This window comes from Onychomys torridus, chromosome 5 (assembly GCF_903995425.1).
Source record: "Onychomys torridus chromosome 5, mOncTor1.1, whole genome shotgun sequence".
NCBI classification, from domain to species: domain Eukaryota; kingdom Metazoa; phylum Chordata; class Mammalia; order Rodentia; family Cricetidae; genus Onychomys; species Onychomys torridus.
In genome coordinates, this window is record NC_050447.1 from 75151513 (window position 1) to 75173524 (window position 22012).

Below are 22012 nucleotides of genomic sequence, written 5' to 3' on the forward strand. Positions count from 1 at the left end.
TGACTGTCTAATTGTTACTTAACACCATTATTTATCTACATGGCTAATTTCTTTTTTTGTTTTAAATCAAAGCATTATTGAATCTCTTTTTCTCAGTTTACTATTTTTGTACAGGTACAAAATACATGATAAAAACATGTTATATTTATATTGGTGTAAATAACATGTGCCTGTTTTTCAATGTGTGAGTCTATTACATTGTTATTCCTTAGATCCCTACATTGCCTATAATAGTTGTACAGCAGCCTGGGAACTGATCCCCTCTCTTTGGCAAGCCTCATCATTTTGTGATTTTTCTTTTCTTTTCTCTTTCTTGACAAAGTGGTCAACCAACGCTTCTTTTGTCCAGACAAATATCTGGGATTTATTTCTGCTTCACGTCTAGTTTATTTGAAAGACCAAAATACCTATCCCAAACAGAGAGATTCTAGACTGCCATGCCCATCCTCTGTCCTGGCTCCATCTTTGGATGTTCTCTGATAGAGAACCATATGTAAGATAATGTGCCATTATACCATGGAGCCACTTCAATTTTGTAGCATAACCATTTACATTACACTAATTTTCATTGCTTTTTTGTTACTGCTCATTTGTTATTTTGCAGGTAGCCATGTATTAACTCTCAAATATCTGTCTTGGTTACAATGACTAGTTCTAAATTAATCCTGTGTGAAGCAATATATAGATGAAGGCTATCCTTTTAAATACTGATAAATTTATCTTGCTAAGGAGCCAGTGTTCATTATACTTAAAATAAGATAAAGCTGGGCTACTTGCCTTTTTCCCACAAGAGAAAGAAGCAGGCTGTGGCAAGCTTCATAACTTCTTTTGCAATAGTCATTGAATTATTTTATATTTGTTATGAGTATGATTACCTCACACTTTAGGACTGTTTTATTCTCGAATTTGCCAGGAAAATATTAACCCTTTTCCCTGAAAGTTTTATAAACATATCTTACTTTAAAAATGCTCTTCTTAGTGGTTTTCATAATGGAAAAATGACAAGGTTATCTTCATAAGGCTCACCTATTTATGGCAGATTAGTCTCCTAACTAACATTGCTTGACATTGGTATTAAAACTGGTTTTTGGGTCTGGGACAATGCTTAGTGCACAAAATTTTTGCCATGGAAGCAGAAGGGATTGACTTCAGACCCCTAGAAGTCATATAGAAAGCCCATGGTTGGCAAGTCTCCTGTAACAGCAGCTTTGGGCTTAGCCAGTCAAACTTACAAAATCCATGGACTTGGGGTTCAGTGAGAAACCTTGTTTCAAAAACAAAACAAAACCAAAAAACAACCAAACAAAGGTAGAGAGGAAAGACAGACTCCACAAGCTTTTACACACATGTAGTCACACACATGTGCACACATTCACACATTATTTTAGTCAAAATATTCACTATAATTTACTTAGTGTTTTCATTAATAGCATAAGCATTATCAATTTAGTATATTCTGTGGTTGTAATTAATAAGTAACTAACTACCAATTAGTTCAACAGTCTTACATATGCTCCTTATAGTTGTTCATGGTTATACAAACTAACATTAACTATTTTGTTATTAATATATTACTTTGCATGATATGCCTACTTATTAATCCTACTATATGTTTGGTGTTCATACAAAGATCTTCCTGTGCATTCTTTTAACATGCTTCAGAAATGGCTTTCTTTTACTGATAATTATGATTCTTGATTTTACTGTGTTGAATTAGATAAATCGTAACAGACCAAGAATTTGATACTATTTTTTTCTAGCAATATTTTACTCTGATAACTCTAGTTGTGTAAAATAAATTTATGTGAATTTAATCTAAGAAGTACAACAGCCTAAAATGCTAATTTAAATTATATTTTTATTTATTATTATTGTTTGTGTGTATGGTGTGTGAGTGCGGGTGCATGTGTGTGGACATCAGAGGATGTCTTTCAGGCCTTGGCTATCTCTGCTCTGGACAGTGGTGACAGAAATGTGGTTGTCATTCTTGTGGAACAAGCACTTTTACCCTTTAATCATTTCACAAGCCTGTTTCTTTTTTAAAGGTTAAACATAAATTCTATCTAAATATTTTCAGTTGTATAAATTACATTTTAAAAAGTAATGTTACAAAATAAAGCATCTTAGTTTTTTTATTGGTTGTGGTTTTCTTTTTTTCCATTAGGCACATTTTTTTTAGTCTTTTTTAAAACTTTATGAGAGAGAGAGAGAGAGGGAGAGGGAGAGAGAGAGAGAGAGAGAGAGAGAGAGAGAGAGAGAGAGAGATCATTAGGAACAGTGGTACAATTCCTGTGTTAAAATAACCAAGTTCCATGGCTGATATGCCTCTTAGTTATTTTAATAGAGGAATTGTACCACTGTTTCTAATGATCTCTCTCTCTCTCTCTCTCTCTCTCTCTCTCTCTCTCTCTCTCTCCATGTTATGCATGTTTGTTTTGAGATGAGTCCTCACTACATTGTCCATGGTAGCCTCAAACATTTTGGGCTTGCCTTAGTCTCCTGAGTACTGGAATGACAGATGTTTGCTTGTATATGTGACGAGTCATACTCTTGGTGGCTTATTTGGCACCATGCTAAAAGAAGAGTCACAGTAATTATAACAACTGCCTGAAAGAGTAATCCAAGTTCTCACTCACAGGGGCCCAGTACTATTCTATCACCGTAACAAAGGCTTCGGTTCACCTCTAAGGAAGAAAGGTTTCTTTGGCATTATGCTTTGAATTCGGTGGTTTTGTTGACTTTGGGGGCTTGTGGTAAGGCAACACATTATGAAAAGACTTCACTATGGAGCAAAATCCTTTACAACCTGAACAGAAAAGAGGAGGAAGGAAATTGGTACTGAGTCCTATGATATTCATTAGGCCACAAATTCAGTGACCTAAAAGGTACTGCTAGGATGACCCTCAAGAATGTCACTCCTTCCTAATGATACCACTTATGAACCAACCCATTTCTCATGGACCTTTAGGAGACAGTAAAGTACAAACTATATCAAATATAATCATCTTGTTTATTTCAAGACCCTTGAGCATGGAACTCATACAGTGTGGTTAGGGTTTGCACATATCACTCATCTATGCTGTTGTGATGGGAGCGTATTATGACATAATTGTCTGCTAAAACCAACTAGCTGAAAAGGCCATTCTCAAAAGAATGTTCCACTATGCAATTTAATACTGTTCCTTTCAATCATCTGTATATTACTTAATATCTAAAATATCAGCTACTGCCACCGCCACCACATTTTTCATAAAGCCAGTAAAGTTGAATTCCTAATGAAATGGTGCCTGGATACATTAGTACTTGAGTGACAGATACTCATGCACACCTTTATCACACCATCACACACAACTTGTGAGATACCCTTGTGGCATGGTACTATATGATCACAGCAGAAAACAAAGATATCTAATGAAAAATGTTTTATGTTTTTCTCTCAGGGGCTACACGTAGGTATTAAAAACCTAAAATACCCATGTGTTTAAAGTCTAAATACTAAAAATGTATTCCTTGATTTATCTCTGCAGGTACTTATCAAAAAGGGCAATGTTACCTCCAAAGTGTGGGCCCAGAGTGGGCAGCAAGGGTCACAGTGGAAGAAAGTGGAAGTGTTCTTAGGCATCCACTCAGATTCAGAGGTTTGTAACCCAAGGGATTCTGTGAAGACAGAACTTTGTTCATTTTTGTCTCAAATACTAATTTCTTTCTTTCTTGCATTATCCTCATTTCTTTCCATTCCCAATTTGATGTGCTGTGTGAATGCAGAACATTTAACATTCCATATGGCATTTTTCCGTAAAGAATTTACCATTTTAGAAAGCCATAACTTTTCCGAATTAGACAATTACACTTCTAGGTACACTTAATTTGAGTGATAATGGTCTTTTACTCTCAGCAAGCTTCTCTCATGCAAAGAACACCTCCTCCAATTCTGAGATTTGACTCCCAGACATTATAATACAGTTTTTGTAAACATACCTGTGAAAGCCTTCTTTGAAACTTCATTTAATGCTTGGACCTTCTTATATTGAATAGATTTATGTAATAAAAATATTTTGGAAGAACATTAGTATATGATGGTGACTATGTCTTTATTTAAATTTTATTATGTATAAAATAACACATAACAACAATTAAATTTCAAGTAGAACAAATATTACAATGTTGAAAATGAAGATCACAATGTGGTAAAATATTTGGTATTTATTTCCACTGGGAGAGCTTATGAAGAACAGAGATATCCATAGTTTGGATGGGACTTGAGTTTACAGAGGAATCTTGGCTCTTAAGATAAATGGAGGAAGAACCTCCTACCATTGTGTAGGAGAATGTTTTCTTCTTAGTCTTGATTATGTGGAGTTGAGTTGCACGACTTTGAAAGCATTCAAGCAATAAGATCATAATATTCCTTTGTTCTCTTGTTAAATATTCCTTTGTTCTCTTGTTTTTATAGCACAAGTGGCTTGGTGCTTGTGAATACATAGCAGATATATCTTGATGATCCTTTCTGTGATAGACCAGCCTCTTTCAACAATGGAAGTGCTGATCTATTTGTATAAAGGCTTCATATATACTGCACTGTGCCCAGTTTCCTGGAATGCCATACAGATAAAAGTCATATATTTCTTGCCCTCTATTTGACAACCAAGTTTTCTTATTAAGCATTTGGAAATAGTTTAGTATATAGGTAGGAAGTTTAACCTGAAGTAATAAAGGTTTGAGAATAAATTAATGACTTTACATATTAGAAAACATCATTAGATGGAAGTTAGATATTCAACTTCTATGCATGTCCAATGGAGACAAAAAAATCTCAGTGAGACTATTTGAATGGTTTATTTTTATTTTTTTGGTTTTTTGAGACAGGGTTTCTCTGTGTAGCTTTGCGCCTTTCCTGGAACTCACTTGGTAGCCCAGGCTGGCCTCAAACTCACAGAGATCCGCCTGCCTCTGCCTCCCGAGTGCTGGGATTAAAGGTGTGCGCCACTACGGCCCAGTGATATTTTTCTGTTAGACATAGGAAAATGCTAGGTAGCAGATTCCTTTCCTGTTCTGTGCATATAAAATATTAATATGATGAAATTATCTTTAAAATTATATTAAGTGAGATTTAAGCATGTGGCAAAACTTATGAATTTAGTTTTTTCTAAGATTAAAAAATATACATATTGAAATTTGACTAAAAAGTCTGTTCATGTTTATTGAATCTTAAAAGAATGGATAGCATATAAACATTTGCTTTTTCTTGTGAATACCCATCCCAAGAGGAATGTATGTAACCCATGACATACACAGTGAAACAGCACTGAGAACTCTTCATAATCTTGTTTGAGAGAACCCTATATTTAAACACAATATTTTATTCCTAATAAACACACACACACACACACACACACACACACACAGAGAGAGAGAGAGAGAGAGAGAGAGAGAGAGAGAGAGAGAGAGAGCAAGAGCGCTCTGTGTATATGTGTGTATTGAGGACTTAGCCATGTGTGCAAAAATATCTACTCACTTAGTCTTTTCAGCAGTTTAGTCCTATGAATAATATAATGGGTACATCTTCAGTCTATAGATACACAAAAGTACCTGGATTTTGTGTGTGTGTGTGTGTGTGTGTGTGTGTGTGTGTGTGTGTGTGTGTGTGTGTATCTAAGAAGTAGTCTTGTTTTGGATTTGAGAGCCAGAAGTAGGTGCATGGCTTTTGCCTAGAGTCTGGGCTAAATGCTAAGTATAAATATATCAGCCAGTGGTGTTGGTTTTTTTCATATTCTCAGACACTAAGTATAGTACAGATTCTAATGATGCTCAGTCTTTCTGAGCTGTTATCATTATGGAGGTTACTTTTGTTTGGGGGTATTTGTCATGAAAGTCAATCTAAATGGTCTAGTTAGCATGTTTGTTTGTGTTATGGACTTCTTGATAGGGTAATGCTAATTGGCTTTTCTTCTTTATCTTTTTAGATTATCTTTAGGGCAAAACGTGGTATCAGTTACATAGGAGATGTGGCAGTAGATGATGTTTCTTTTCAAGATTGCTCCCCATTACTTAGCACAAGCAGAAAGTGCACTGCTGACGAATTCATGTGTGCTAACAAGCACTGCATTTCAAAGGACAAGCTGTGTGACTTTGTGAATGACTGTGCAGATAATTCAGATGAGACCATGTTCATCTGTGGTAAGTGAAAGTATTTTTCAGGTCCTTACTTGCCATTCGTCATTGAAATATAAATTTTAGGAAGATTTCAGTGGCAGATGTAGACCACTTATGGTCTCCTTTCTCCTTCTCAGTACTTAACTTTGAGCACAATTTGTGGAAAATTGATGAATGGCATTTTTTTACATGAAGGTATAAGGTAATTGGAGTTAAATTGCAAAGTAGGTAGGGCAACAGCTATTTACCATACGAAACAATGTGTTTGGAAAACAGAGGCCAAGCTCCCATCAAAGTCAATTTATGTTGATTAATAAATGTGTGCACATTGATTTTAAAAGACTGACTTTTATTTACATGAATAATCATGTATGATATCTTAATAAATAAAACAAAATAGTGCTCTGAAAATGTAATAAAATAAAGAATTTTAGCATAATAGAAACAGATCAACTCTGTAGAGCTGCTGTTTGGGTTCAAGTCATACTAGACAGTACCTATTAAAAAGCCCTTTGCTAAATGGGCCATATGTGCTTATTCAGGTAATCTCGTAACATTGTGTGGCATAATCCAAGGTTGCTTCATTTCACTGTAAATGAGGTGAATACAGATTGTCAAAATGAAGGTGGATAGGTCATTCTACTGTTATCAGTTCTAAGCTAGAATGTTCTAGTTAGGTCTTATCTGCTTCTCTTTTTCATTTTTCTTTATTAAGAAATTTTCTACTCACAGATCCCACCTCCTCCCTCCTCCCATCTCCCAGCCCTCCCTCCCAAGCCACCTCACATCCCCCCATCCCCCAAATCAAGGTCTCCCTTGAGGAGTCAGCTGAGCCCGGCACACTGAGCCTTGGGGGTAGCAGAGGGTAAGGAGTGAAAATGAGAAGATAGGGAAATGGGAGGGTCGAGCTGGAACAGGGACAGAGTGGAAGGGAAGGGAAGGGAAGGGAGTTATCTGCTTCTTGAAACCAAATCTTCACGTTCAATAGCAACTTTAGTACGAGAAATGTTACTTGCATAAAACTTTTAATGTTTAAAGCCTCTATTTACTCATTTCCATTTGATCTTTCCTTAAACCCTTAGAAGAAAATGGAACAAAAATTATTAGTGCTTATTATAGGTGAAGCTACCAACAAGACTAGTTTTATGTTTCATCAAAATTCATACAGCTGGTACTAAGCTGGTCTTAGTACCCAAGTACTTTATGATCCATTGCTCTGTCCAAGCTATAAAAACTCTATATTAAAAATGGATTCATTCTGAGAAGTGATTGAGCTGAGAGATTGCCTGATTTATAAAGAGTGTGCCATGCACACATGAGAACCTGAGTTAGGATCGCCAGGATATATGTAAAACCCTGGAAGATACCACAGATCTGGAGACCCAGCACTGGAAGATGGAGGCAAGTGGATCCATGGATCTCATTGGTCGGTTAGCCAGCCTAACCTGATAGTGAGCCCCAGGCTCGATGGAAAAGCCTGTATTAAAAAAAAAAAAATGCTGAGAAGGGTGATTGAGGAAGATGACTAACATTGACTTGCAGTCTCTCCACTTATCACACATGTGCAGGCAGACTTCTACACGTGTATACATCTGCATGAACATGTACATATACTATGCATATACATACATATATCTATAAAAGAATTATTGATATACATAAAAGTGTATAAACCAAGCAAAATATTTGGGTAATCATAAGTGCTGTATTTATTAATATTTAACTATTAGTATATATATTTACCTTTGAATATTTTCTGCTACATTTCAGTTAAATTTTGTATAAAATTATTGTATAGTTTCTTTAATGTCATTTTCATTTGAATAACATGCTAATTAATCAAGTTATTATTTAAATAATGCAAAAATGCTTTTGAAAATCAATTGTAATGTAGCCATTGTCATTTTAAAAGATACAATTTAATATATTTTTCAGCACTCAAAACATCAATTTACTACTTGAATAAAATTTTCCTAATGGCATTTATGCTATAATATTATTAATATTTTAGGATTTTGGTGCTTATGAAAATCAGTAATGTACTATGGGATATATGTTGAAACTTTCTCAATTGAACATTCTTTTATATGAAACAGCCATAGGGGGGGGAGGAATACTTCCTAAAAGTTCTCAGTTATCTCTTCTTCTCCCTCCCTTTTCCTCTCCTGTCCTTCACTCCCTCCCTTTCCACACTCATAACAGCTGAGATTGCCTGCACTAGACCAGCCAAACTGTCCTCAAAATCACTGTGTAGCCGAGACTGGGTATGAACTTGTGATCTTTCTTCCTTCACCTCTCAAGTGCTGAGATTATAGGCAAGATATATTGTACCTGACTTTCAGGATATGTTTTGGGGTATCACATTCCTAAATGCCTTGAAAGTTTTAGTGGGCCTGTGCATATCAGAAATAGAGGTATGGAAGTTAAATTTGTTCCAGGGACCGCACAGAGAAGGGGAAATGTTTTCAACTCCTTAGTAAAAATGGCCAACAAAAAGTTAAGATCACCAAAAGTAATCTTATTTGACCTGGTTCTAATTACAGAAATGGAATCCCCTATTCCATAGCCTTGCTTACTTCTATCATACAACTTAAACATTCTAATGCATTCCCAGTCTTCAAAGTTCTGTTTTAATTACAGAGTAGCTTGAACCTGCTGAAGGAATTATGAGTGCTGTTACTATCCTACATATGCTATAAACTTTGATGTTCTAATTAGATCTCAAAGAATAGGAAGAAACAATTAAAATAATCACCATAGCAACTGACTTTAGAACTTTGGCTGGCAACCAATTAAGGCTCTGGGCTTAAAAGTCTACCTTTTTATTGAGAATTCTAAGCACACCTTGAACATATATGACAGCTAAAGACAATTACAACTCCTGAAGTGTCATCATTAGTAAGAAGTGCACCATGTACAAATAGCATAAAGAAAAAATGATGTCAACTCTGGCATGCAGTATGTCTGATTTTGGAGTAAAAATAACAAATTATAATACAAATTTATCTATTGCTTAATTTAATGTAAATTAATATGAACTGTGAAATCACAACCTATCAGAAAATGAAAATCACATGTTGCTTCAGCATTTGAATAACATCTCTAAAATGTTGGAAACTGTAGCATGAATCTTAAAAGTTCTTATAAATAAAATCAAACCCAGAGCCAGGTATTGGGGTGAACCCTGGAAGATCAGAGAAGCGGAATAGGCCACAGCTTCTTCACCTCACCAATTCCTCAGCTGATTCTGTTTCCTCAGACTGGAAGCCTTTGTGTCCTCATCCAAATGAATCTCAGCTGAACTGCTGCTCAAAAGCCTAAACACTTAACCAGCTCTAGTTCCTGGTTCTCAGGCCTTATATACCTTTCTGCTTTCTGCCATCACTTCCTGGGCTTAAAGCCTCCCTTCCTGGGCTTAAAGGCTCACTTCCTGGGATTAAAGGTGTGAGTCACCCTGCCTGGCTTTAAACTCACAGAGATCCAGATGGATCTCTGCTTCCCAAGTAATAGGATTAAAGGTGTGTGTGCCACCATTTTCTGGCCTCTATATCTAGTGGCTGTTCTGTTATCTGACCCCAAATAAGTTTATTAGGGGTACAATATTTGGGGGAATACAATATAACCACAGGAAACAGTCCCCCAAACTGATTTATATATCTAAAATCGTCAAATCCTTAACTTAATATAATTGATATAAAGGCTCCTAAGGAAACTCATTGTAATTTCAGTTCTTTGTGATTTTATTGTACTTCATTAATCATTTCAGATAAAGGATTATTGAGATGGTTGCTGTACAGTCCAGGCTGGCACCAAACTCAGGATCCTTCAGCCTCAAATGTAACAAAAGTGCTGGGATTTTAGGCATGAAATACCCTACTGGACTTTCTCTTAGTATTTGAAATGGAAATTTATTAATGGTATATAACAGATAGTATAGCAGACATTATCGAAATACTTGAATTCTGCCATGTGATAAGTGAATGTATAACAAAACTGAGCAACTTCAGATTCCTCTTCATATTAAACACCCAGAGAATATGCACATAAAGACAATGGAAATCATATATTTAAACATTAAGTTAATTTCAAAACTTTACTTATGTTAAAGATACATTAATATGTGCTTGGAAATATGCTGGACTCAATCAGAAGACAGCAAAATTCCCACTGGATAGGATTTGAAAGGTATTTTAGTAACCTATGTCCTTCCCTCAGAAAACACAATGAAATTCAGAAATGTTTCCAGACAAAGGGGCATAAAACAATTCTTAACAAGGCTTATTGGCCTTGTTAAGATAATACTCCACTAATTAGAAAAGATTGCTGAAGTTTTCACAACTCAGCCAAAATATCAAGAAAAATAGTGAAAACTGAAGTGTAAAAACAATTTGATCAATGTTTATGGGTCAGTCATATGTCAGGCAATGTATGAGTTTACACAATAAGAGAAACAAAAAATTTTCTCATGGGCATATACCACATACTTCTGTTAAATAGAAAACATTTTCTCTGTGTTGTCAGGTAGATGTGTGGAACACACATCAACACACACAAATGCACACACAAGTATGTGTTGTGTTTGTAAATAGTATGGCAGAGATAAGCCTTTATGAAAATGGATATAAGCAAATCTTGAAGCAGTGGACTGACTTATTTTATTTCTTTTTTTATTATTATTATATTTGTGTTTTAATTTTACACATCAGCCATAGGTTCACCTGTCCTCCCCCGTTCTGCCCCCACCCCTACCTTTCCCCCAGCCCCTCCCCTCCATTCCCATCTCCTCCAGGGCCAAGACTCCCCTGGGGATTCATTTAAACCTGGTGGATTCAGTACAGGTAGGTCCAGTCCCCTCCATCCAGGCTGAGCAAAGTGTCCCTGTGTAAGCCCAAGGTTCCTAACAGCCAGCTCATGCACTAAGGACAGGTCCCAGTCCCACAGCCTGAATGCCTCCCAAACAGTTCAAGCTATTCAATTGTCTCACTTATCCAGCTGGAGGCTCCACAGCTGTTGGTTCATAATTCATGTGCTTCCATTAGTTTGGCTATTTGTCCCTGTGCTTTTTCCATTCTTGGTCTCAACAATTCACTCTCTTACAGTCCCTCCTCTTTCTCGACAATTGGATACCTAGAGCTCCACCTGGGGCCTGGCTGAGGATCTCTGCATCCACTTCCATCAGTTATTGGATGAGAGTTCCAGGATAACCATTAGGGTGTTTGGTCATCTGATCACCAGACTAGGTCAGATCAGGCTTTCTCTCCACCATTGCCAGCAGTCTACAGAGGATGTATCATTGTGGATTTCTGGGGACCTCTCCAGCACTCTGCCTATTCCTGTTGTCATGTGATCATTATTTATCATGGTCTATTATCCCTCATTCTCTCTTTCTGTTCTTGATCCAGCTGGGATCTCCTGCTCCCCTAAGCTTTCTTTCCCTCAAATCTTGCCCTTCATTACTCCCACTGTCATCCAGATTGTTCATGTAGATCTCAACCATTACTCTGTTATTGGGTGATCCCTGTGTCTTTCCTAGGGTTCCGTTTTCTAGGTAGCCTCCCTGGAGTTGTGTAGCAGTCTAGTCATCTTTGTTTTACATCTAGTATCCTCCTATGAGTCAGTATATACCATGTTTGTCCTTCTAAGTCTGGGTTACCTCACTCAGGATGATTTTTTATAGATCCATCCATTTGCCTGCAAACCTCATGATGTCATTGTTTTTCTCTGCTGAGTAGTACTCCGTTGTGTATATGTACCATATTTTCTTTATCCACTCTTCAGTTGAAGGGCATCTAGGTTGTTTCCAGGTTCTGGCTATTACAAACAAAGCTGATATGAACATAGCTGAGCAAATGCCTTTGTGGTATGATTGAGCATTCCTTGGGTATATGCCCAAGAGTGCTACAGCTGGGTCTTGGGGGAGATGGATTCCCAATTTTCTAAGAAAGTGCCATATTGATTTCCAAAGTGGCTGTAAAAGCTTGCATTCCTACCAGCAGTGGAGGAGAGTTCCCCTTGTTCCACATCCTCTCCAGCATAAGCTGTCTTCTGTGTTTTTGATCTTAGCCACTCTGACAGGTGTAAGGTGGTATCTCAGAGTCATTTTGATTTGCATTTCCCAGATAATTAGAAATGTTGAGCAATTCCTTAAATGTCTTTCAGCCATTTGAACTTCCTCTGTTGACAATTCTTTGTTTAGTTTGATAGCCCATTTCTTAAATGGACTGTTGGGGATTTTGATGTCTAATTTCTTCAGTTCTTTATATATTCTGGATATCATCCCTCTGTCAGATGTGGGGTTGGTAAAGACCTTTTCCCATTCTGTAGGCTGTCACTTTGTCTTGTTGACTGTGTCCTTTGCTCTACAAAAGCTTCTCAGTTTCAACAGGTCCCATTGATTGTTTGTTTCTCTCAGTGGCTGTGCTACTGGTGTTATATTTAGAAAGTGATCTCCGGTGCCAATGTGTTCAAGAGTACTTCCTACTTTCTCTTCTATCAGGTTCAGAGGAACTGGATTTATGTTGAGGTCTTTGATCCACTTGCACTTACATTTTGTGAACGGTGACAGATATGGATCTATTTGCAGCCTTCTACACATTGACATCCAGTTATGCCAGCCCCATTTGTTGAAGATGCTTTCTTTATTCCATTGTACATTTTTGGCTTCTATGTCAAAAATTATATGTTCATAGGTGTGCGGGTTAATGCCAGGGTCTTCAATTCAATTCCATTGGTCCACATGTTGGTTTTTATGCCAGTACCAAGCTGTTTTTATTAGAGTAGCTCTATAGTAGAGCTTGAGGTCAGGGATCGTGATGCCCCCAGAGGTTGTTTTATTGTACAGGATTCTCTTGGCTATCCTGGGTTTTTTTTTTTTTTTTCCATATGAAGTTGAGTATGATTCTTTCCAGATCTGTGAAGAATTGTGTTGGTAATTTGATGGGGATTGCATTGATGTAGATTGCTTTTGGTAAGATCGCCAGTTTTACTATGTTAATACTGCCTATCCATGAGCATGGGAGATCTTTCCATTTTCTGATATCTTCTTCAATTTCTTTTTTCAGGGACTTAAAGTTCTTGTCATATAGGTCCTTAACATGCTTAGTTAGAGAAGCCCCAAGGTATTTTATATCATTTGTGGCTATTGTAAAGGGTGATGTATCTCTGATTTCCTTCTCAGCCTGTTTGTCTATTTATTGTATATAGGAGGGCTGCTGATTTTTTTGAGTTGAACTTGTACCCTGCAATGTTGCTGAAGGTTTTCATTAGCTGTATCAGTTCCTTGGTTGAATTTTTGGGGTCACTCATGTATACTATCATGTCATCTGCAAATAGGGAAAGGCTGACTTCTTCCTTTCCAATTTGTATCCCCTTAATCTCCTTATGTTGTTTTATAACTCTGGCTAGAACTTCAAGTAATTTACTGAATAAGTATGGGAAGAGGGGACAGCCTTGCCTTGTTCCTGATTTTAGTGGTATTGCTTTGAGTTTCTCTCCATTTAATTTGATGTTGGCTGTTGGCTTGCTGTAGATTGCCTTTATTATGTTTAGGCATGTTCCCTGTATTCCTGATCACTCTAAGACCTTTATCATGAAGGGGTGTTGGATTTTGTCAAATGCCTTTTCTGTATCTGGTGAAATGATCATGTGATTTTCTTCTTTGAGTTTGGTTATATGGTGTAGTACATTGATGGACTTTCGTATGATGAACCACCCTTGCATCCCTGGGATGAAGCCTAGTTGATCATGGTGGATAATTGTTTTGATGTGTTCTTGAAGTCTGTTTGCCAGAATTTTATTGAGCATTTTTGCATCAATGTTCATGAGGGAGATCGGTCTGTACATCTCTTTCTTTGTTGCATCTTTGTTTGGTTTAGGAATCAGGGTAATTGAAGCCTCATAGAAGGAGTTTGGTAATATACCTTCTGCTTCTATTGTGTGGAACAACTTAAAGAGTATTGGTATTAAGTCTTCTTTGAAGATCTGGTAGAATTCTGCAGTGAAACCATCTGGTCCTGGGCTTTTTTTGGTTGGGAGGCTTTTAATGACTGATTCTGTTTCCTTAGGGGTTATTGGACTATATAAATGGTTTCTCTGGTCTTGATTTAACTTATGTATGTGGTACATATACAATAAATTATCCTTTTCTATTAGATTTTCCAGTTTTGTGGAGTAGAGGTTTTTGAAGTATGACTTGATGATTCTCTGGATTTCCTCATTGTCTGTTGTTATGTCCCTTTTTTCATTTCTGATTTTGTTAATTTGCATGCTCTCTCTCTGTCTTTTGGTTAGTTTGGATAAGGACTTGTCTATCTTGTTGATCCTCTCAAAGAACCAACTCTTTGTTTCATTAATCCTTTGTATTGTTCTCTTTATTTCTATTTTATTGATTTCAGCTCTCAATTTGATAATTTCCTGGCATCTGTTCCTCCTGGGAGACTTTGCTTCTTCCTGTACAAGGGTTTTCAGGTATGCTGTCAAGTCACTAGTGTGAGATTTCCCCAGCTTCTTTATGTGGGCGTTCAGTGCTATGAATTTCCCTCTTAGCACTGCTTTCATAGTGTCCCATAAGTTTGGGTATGTGGTGTAATCATTTTCATTGATCTCTAGGAAGTCTTTAATTTCTTTCTTTATTTCTTCCTTAACCCATTGGTGATTCAGTTGAGCATTATTCAGTTTCCATGAGATTGTAGGATTTCTGTAGTTTTTTTCTGTTGTTGAACTCTAACTTTAAACCATGGTGGTCTGATAGAACACAGGAGGTTATTTCTATTGTTTTGTATCTGTTGAGATTAGCTTTGTGGCCAAGTATGTGGTCAATTTTAGAGAAGGTTCCATGGGGTGCTGAGAAGAAGGTGTATTCTTTTTTGTTTGGGTGGAATGTTCTATAGATATCGATTAAGTCCATCTGAGCCATAACTTCAGTTAAGAACATTATGTCTCTGTTAATCTTCAATTTGGCCGATCTGTCCAGTGGAGAAAATGGGGTGTTGAAGTCTCCCACTATTAATGTGTGGGGTTTTATATGTGATTCAAGCTTTAGTAATGTTTCTTTTACATATGTGGGTACCCTTGTGTTTGGGGCATAAATATTCATATTTGAGAAATTGGGTGTTATTCTGATGGGTTTGCCTTTATAAGTCACTTGGCCTTTTTCCTTTGCTGCCCTTAATATTCTTTGTTTATTCTGTACTTTAGTTGTTTAATTATTTTGTGACAAAGGGACTTTTATTGGGGGTCTAGTCTGTTTGGTGTTCAATAGGCTTCTTTTATCTTCATAGGCATTTCCTTCTTTAAGTTGGGAAAGTTTTCTTCTATGATCTTGTTAAATATATTTTCTGTGCCTTTGTGTTTGTATTCTTCTCCTTCCCCTATCCCTGTTATTCGTAGGTTTGGTCTTTTCATGGTTTCCCATATTTCTTGGACATTTTGGGTCATAACTTCGTTGGTTTTAATGTTTTCTTTGACTGATGAATCTATTTCTTCTAACACCTCTTCAACACCAGAGATCCTCTCTTCCATCTCTGGCATTCTGTTGGGTATACTTGCATCTGAAGTTCCTCTTTGTTTACTCAGATTTTCTATTTCCAGCATTCCTTCTGCTAGTGTCTTCTTCATTTTTTCTATTTCCCACTTCAGGTCTTGGACTGTTTCCCTTGCTTTTTATGATTTTTTTTCAGGGACTTATTGTTTTCTTCTGCTTTAATTTTCCTTTCCTCTAGTTTTTTATAGTGTTCTTCCAATTTTTTGTTTGTCTGTTCCTCCATTTTATTTTTGATTTCTTTTATATAAGGCTCTAGCCTCTTCATGATGTTACTTATAAAATTGTTTTCTTCTTCTTCTTCCATTCTGTGATGTTCAGGTCTAGCTGTTGGAGAAGGGCTAGGTTCTGGTGATGCTGTATTGCTCTTTATTTTGTTGTATGTACTTCTGCCTTGATGTCTGCCCATCTCCTTGTGTTCTTGGTCTTATCAGTGTACTTGGACCAGACAGAGCTGACAGATTTAGGGAGCGTCTTTCTGGTCCAGATGGAAGCTCTGGGCCTGATGGGAGCTCTGGTCCAGTTGAGAGTGCTGGCCAGATAAGAGCTGGGGGCCTGGACTCTGAGTCTCTGGAAGTCCCTGGGGTCTCCTTAACCTGTCTGGATGGGAGCTCCTCTTCTCCAGATGAGAGTTCTGGGACAGGATGGAAGCTCTGGTCCAGATGGGAGTTCCGGGCAGATGGTATCTGGGGGCTCTGTGGTCCAGATGAGAGTTCCAGGGCAGGATGGGAGCTGGGGGCTGGTCTCTGAGTCTTAGGAAGTGGCTGGGGTCTTGGGTAAATGGGTGTGGGGGCAGGGTGTGGAGACTCCAGGGTCTGCCTGCAGTCTTGGAAAAGGGGAGCCTTCCTGCAGGGCCTGAAGAATGGCCAGAACCTGGGGCCAAGTTGGGCAGGTCCTTCCGGGAATGCTGGTGCCCAGGGGTCGGGACCCAGAGGTGGTTGCCTCTCTGACTACAACCCCAAGCACTCACCTCTGGTCCAGATGGGAGTTCCGGGGCAGGATGGAAGCTGGGGGCTGGTTTCTATGTCTCACCAAGTGGCTGGGGTCTTGGGCAGATGGGTGTGGGGGCAGGGCGTGGAGGTTATAGGGTTCACCAGAGGGACTTGGAGAGGGGGAACCTTCCTGGTGGGGATTAGGGGTCCTGCCCTATGGCCAGAACCTGGGGCCCAGTTTGGCATGTTTTCCCTGGAGTGGCTGGTACCCTGGGCTATGACCCAGGTGCAGACCTCTCTGGGTGTTACCCCAGGCATTCACCTCTGGTCCAGGTGGGTGTTCCAGGGCAGGATGGAAGCTGGGGGCTGGTCTCTGATTCTTAAGAAGTGGCTGAGGTCTCAGGCAAATGGGTGTGGGGGAAGGGTGTGGAGACTGCAGGGTCTGCCTGAAGCCTTGGAAAAGGGGAGCCTTCCTGCAGGGCCCACCAATTGGCCTGAAACTGAGGCCAAGTTGAGCAGGTCCTCCCATGATGGCTGGTGTCCAGGGGTGGGACCCAGGGGCAGTTGCCTCTCTGACTATAACCTCAGGCACTCACTTCTGGTCCAGATGGGAGTTCTGGGGCAGATGGAGCTTGAGGATGGTCTCTGAGTCTCAGGAAGTGGCTGGGGTCTTGGGCAAATGGGTGTGGGGGAGGATTGACTTATTTTCATTTAAAGTGTGTCTGTGTTTGAGTGGAATTACACTGTGGTTTGAATTTAGATTTCCCAAATCACTAATGATGCTGAGCAGCTTTTTTTTTTAAGCTCCACTGAAACCCTTTAGCCATAAATTTTATGCATTTATTGGTTTTATGCATGCATGTTCATTCATGTGTGTATGCACATGAGTCATGGTGTACATCTAAAAATCAGAGGGCAACTTCAGGATTCAGTTCTCTCCTTCTACTGTGTGCGTGGGTTCTGGACCCTAAACTCCAGTTGTTATGTTTGGCATTATTAAAAATAGCATTATTTATATTTTATTGAGTCATAGAACTTGATATATATTTCTAGATTAAGTCATTGCTGAATGTGTAAGTTTTTATTTAAAGTGTGTTATTGTTCTCTATGTTGTCTTAAATCTTTTTTTTTTAATTATAACTGTGTATATGTTTTGGGTGAAGGCCGGCATATACATGCCACAGCTCATGTGGAAGTTTGAAAATAGCTTTTAGGAATTCGTTTTCCTCTCCTACCTTGAGATAGTCTCCTTCTGTCTCTGTCTCTGTCTCTCTGCACCCCCTCTCTCTGTTGTTCTTTGAGTACTCAAAAATGAGTTCTGGCTCATTCTCCTCTCAGACTCCTATCTCACAGCAGGAATGCCAGAATTACAAATATCTGGTGTATAGATATTTCTCACAGACTTGGAATTTTCTTAGAGATTATTAGATAAAGAATCAATTTCAATTGAAATAAAGTTCAACTCATCAATGAGTTCTTTCATGGGTTATGCTTTGATATTGTGTCTTAATTTTTCTTTTTTGCTTAACAAAAGGTCTTCTAGATGTTCCTCATGTAGTTTGGTAGGATTTTTATTTAGTTCTTACATTTGGGTCTGTAATTCATTATGCATTTGTGTGTGTGTGTGTGTGTGTGTGTGTGTGTGTGTGTGTGTGTGAAGGGAATGCCATCCGTGTACACTTCCTTTGTTTTCATGTGAATGTCCACTTCTCTGCTGTGATTTATTGAAAAATGGGCTTTTATTGATCTATATGTATCTTAACTTTCTAGATATGGTGAACATATTTTTACGTGTTCTATGAGTGTCTGTGTATCTGTCTATATAGAGCCCACAAGTAGGTATCTAATCATTTGGAGCTGGAGTCTTGGATGTATAAGTTGCCCAATGTGGGTTCTGGGATCCATACTCTGGTTCTATGAGAGATCATTAAGAAATTTTACCACTGGTCACTTAATGAACCTTGTACACACACACACACACACACACACACACACACACACACACACACACATTTACTTATTTTAAAAATATTGTAATGACTTTTTTTGATATCAGCTGTAGATTCCTCTCCCTTCTCTCCTTCCAGTCCCTCCTCTCAACTCCCCTCTTTAACACCCCCATCCACTCCTCCTCTGTTTCTTTTTTTCTTTTTTGATTTATAAGCCTTTTATTTTTTATTTTTTTCTTTTCTGAAATTCTTTTTTTAAAATTATATTTCTGTTTTAATTTTCCATATCAGCCAGGGTTTCCCCTGTCCTCCCCCCTCCTCCCCCCACCCTCACCTTCCCCCCAGCCCCTCCCCTCCATTCCCATCTCCTCCAGGGCCAAGACTCCTCTGGGGATTCAGCTCAACCTGGTGGATTCAGTACAGGCAGGTCCAGTCCCCTCCTTCCATGCTGAGCAAAGTGTGTCTGCATAAGCCCAAGGTTCCAAACAGCCAGCTCATGCATTAAGGACAGGCCTGGGTCCCACAGCCTGGGTGAGATCTACATGAACAACCTGGATGAGAGTGGGAGTAATAAAGGGTAAAGTTCAAGGGAAAGAGAGCTTAGGGGAGCAGGAGATCCCAGCTGGATCAAGAACAGAAAGGGAGAACGAGGAATAATAGACCATGATAAATGAAGACTACATGAGAACAGGAAGAAGCAAAGTGCTAGAGAGGTCCCCAGAAATCTACTATGATACATCCACTGTAGATTACTGGCAATGGTCTAGAGAAAGCCTGATCTGATCTAGTCTGGTGATCAGATGGCCAAACACCCTAACTGTCATGCTGGAACTCTCATCCAATAACTGATGGAAGTGGATGCAGAGATCATTGGCCAGGCCCCAGGAGGAGTTCCAGGAGTCCAATTGTCAAGAAAGTGGAGAGACTGTAAGAGTGTGAATTGTTGAGACCAAGATTGGAAAAAGCACAGGGACAAATAGCCAAACTAATGGAAACACATGAATTATGAACTAAAAGCTGTGGAGCCCCCAGCTGGATCAGGCCCTCTGGATAAGTGAGACAACTGAATACCTTGAACTGTTTGGGAGGCACCTAGGCAGTGAATCCTCCTCTGTTTCTATTCAGGAAAAGAGCAGCCCTCCTATGAATACTGACAAAACATGGTATATCAAGCTGAGTAAGACTATGTACCTTGCCTTGTACCTTGCTGGGAAAGGCAATCCAGGATAAGAAGTAGGGTTTTCAGAGCCAGCACAAGAGTCAGAGACAGTCTTGCTCCCACTGTTAGGACTCCCTCACAAGACCAAGCTACACAACTCTCACATATATGCAGAAGACCTTGGTCAGTCCTATGTAAGCTCCTTGGTGGTCAATTCAGTCTCAGTGAGCTCTTTTGAACCCAGGTTAGTTGATTCTGTTGGTTTTCCAGTGGTGTCCTTCACCCCTCTGGCTCCTACAATCCTTCTCCCCCTCTTCAGCAGGATTTCCAAAGCTTGGCCTAATGTTTGGCTGTGAGTCTTTCGATCTGATTCCACCATTTGCTAGATGAAGTCTCTCTGATGACTATTGGGCTAGGGACCAGTCTATGAGTATAGCAGAATATCTTTAGGCATCATTACATTGACTTTTTTTTCCGCAGTTGTGTTTGGTTCTAACCTAGGACTTTGGGTCATATAGTCCCTGGGACCCCGAGCTCTAGGCAGTGTCAGGGGTAGGCTCACTCTCATGCCATGGGTCTAAGGCTGGTACAATCATTAGTTGGCCACTGCCACAATCTCTGTGTTACCCTTTCCACAGTATATTCCATAGCAGGCCAGATTGGAGGCCAAAGGGTATGTGGTTGCATTGTGTCCCAATTGGTCCCCTGGTTGTCTTGCCTGGTCCCAGGATATGGTCACTTCAGGCTAAATATCCTCTTTTGCTAGTAGTCTTAGCTGGTTTCATCTTTGTAGATTCCCAGGAGTTTCCCTTGCATTCTATTTCTACCTGACCCTGAAATGACCCACTTTCTAGGGCTCTTTCAGTATTTTCCCCTCTCCCCACCCACACCTAATCCCTCATGTTCCCATCCCCACCCACCCCAAGTCCACCCATTAAATCTCTTCTAGTTCCTCTTCCCAGGGAGATCTGAGTGTCTCCCTTGGGACCTCCTAATTACCTAGCCTTTCTGGATCTGTGGAATGTAGCATGGTTATCCTTTCCTTTACAGCTACTTATAAGTGTGTATATACCATGTTTTTCTTTCTGTGTCTGTGCTACCTCACTCAGGATGATCTTTTCTAGTTTTATCCATTTGCCTTTGAATTTCATGATGTCATTGTTTTTAACAGCTGAGTAGTACTCCATTGTGTAGATATACCATGTTTTCTTTATCCATTCTTCAGTTGAAGGAAATCTAGGTTGTTTCCAGGTTCTGGATATTATGAATTAAAGCTGCTATGAACATAGTTCAGCAAGTGTCCTTGTGGTATGATTGAGCATCCTTTGAGTATATACCCAAGAGTGGCATAGCTAGATCTTGAGGTAGATCAATTCCCCATTTTCTGAGAAACTGCAAAGTGGCTGTAAAGTTGGTATGCCCATCAACAATGAAAGAGTGTTCTTTTTGCTCCATATCCTCTGTAGCATATGCTGTCACTTGTATTTTTGATTTTAGCCATTCTGACAGGTATAAGGTGGAATCTCAGAGTCCTTTTGATTTGCATTTCCCTGATGGCTGAGGATGTGAACATTTCTTTAAATTTTTATTAGCAATTTGAGATTCTTCTGTTGAAAATTCCCTGTTTAGATTTGTACCCTATTATTAAATTGGACTATTTGTTTTTTGATGTCTAGTTTCTTGAGTTATTTGTATCATTTGGAAACCAGCCATCTCTCAGATGTGGAGATGGTGAAGATCTTTTTCCATTCTGTAAGCTTCTGCTTTGTCCCATTTATGGTGCTTTCTGCCTTAGGGAAGCTTTTCAGTTTCGTGAGGTCCCATTTATTAATTGTCAATCTTAGTGTCTCCATTATTGCTGTTATATTCAGGAAGTTGTCTCCTGTTTCAATGCATTCAAGGCTATTCTCCACTTTCTCTTCTATCAGGTTCAGTGTATCTGGATTAATGTTGAAGTCTTTGAGCACTTGAATTTGGATTTGAATTTTGTACAGGGTGATAGATATGGATCAATTTGCATTCTTCTACATTCTAACATCCAAAAATCAGGTGTCTATAGATGTGTGCATTTTAGTCTGGGTCTTCAATTTGATTCCATTGATCTGCTGTCTGTTTTTATGCCATTACCATGAGGTTTTTTTTATTACTAAAGCCCTATAGTAGAGCTTGAATTCTGGGATGGTGATACTTCTTGAAGTTCTTTTATTGTACAGGATTGTTTTGTATATGCTGTTTTTTATTTCCCCATATGAAGTTAAGTATTGTTCCTTCAAGGTCTGTA

The 22012-nt window shown here is 38.8% G+C and overlaps 1 protein-coding gene across 1 annotated transcript in view; it reads left to right on the forward strand.

The window, feature by feature from the left end:
* The window catches only part of Malrd1 (MAM and LDL receptor class A domain containing 1), a 594884-nt gene that overhangs the window by 240950 nt on the left and 331922 nt on the right, over window positions 1-22012 (forward strand). Inside the window, exons 22-23 of the mRNA XM_036188969.1 lie at window positions 3528-3638; window positions 5964-6177. Coding sequence (XP_036044862.1) covers window positions 3528-3638; window positions 5964-6177 — 325 coding nt within the window. The remainder of the gene's footprint in view (window positions 1-3527; window positions 3639-5963; window positions 6178-22012) is intronic.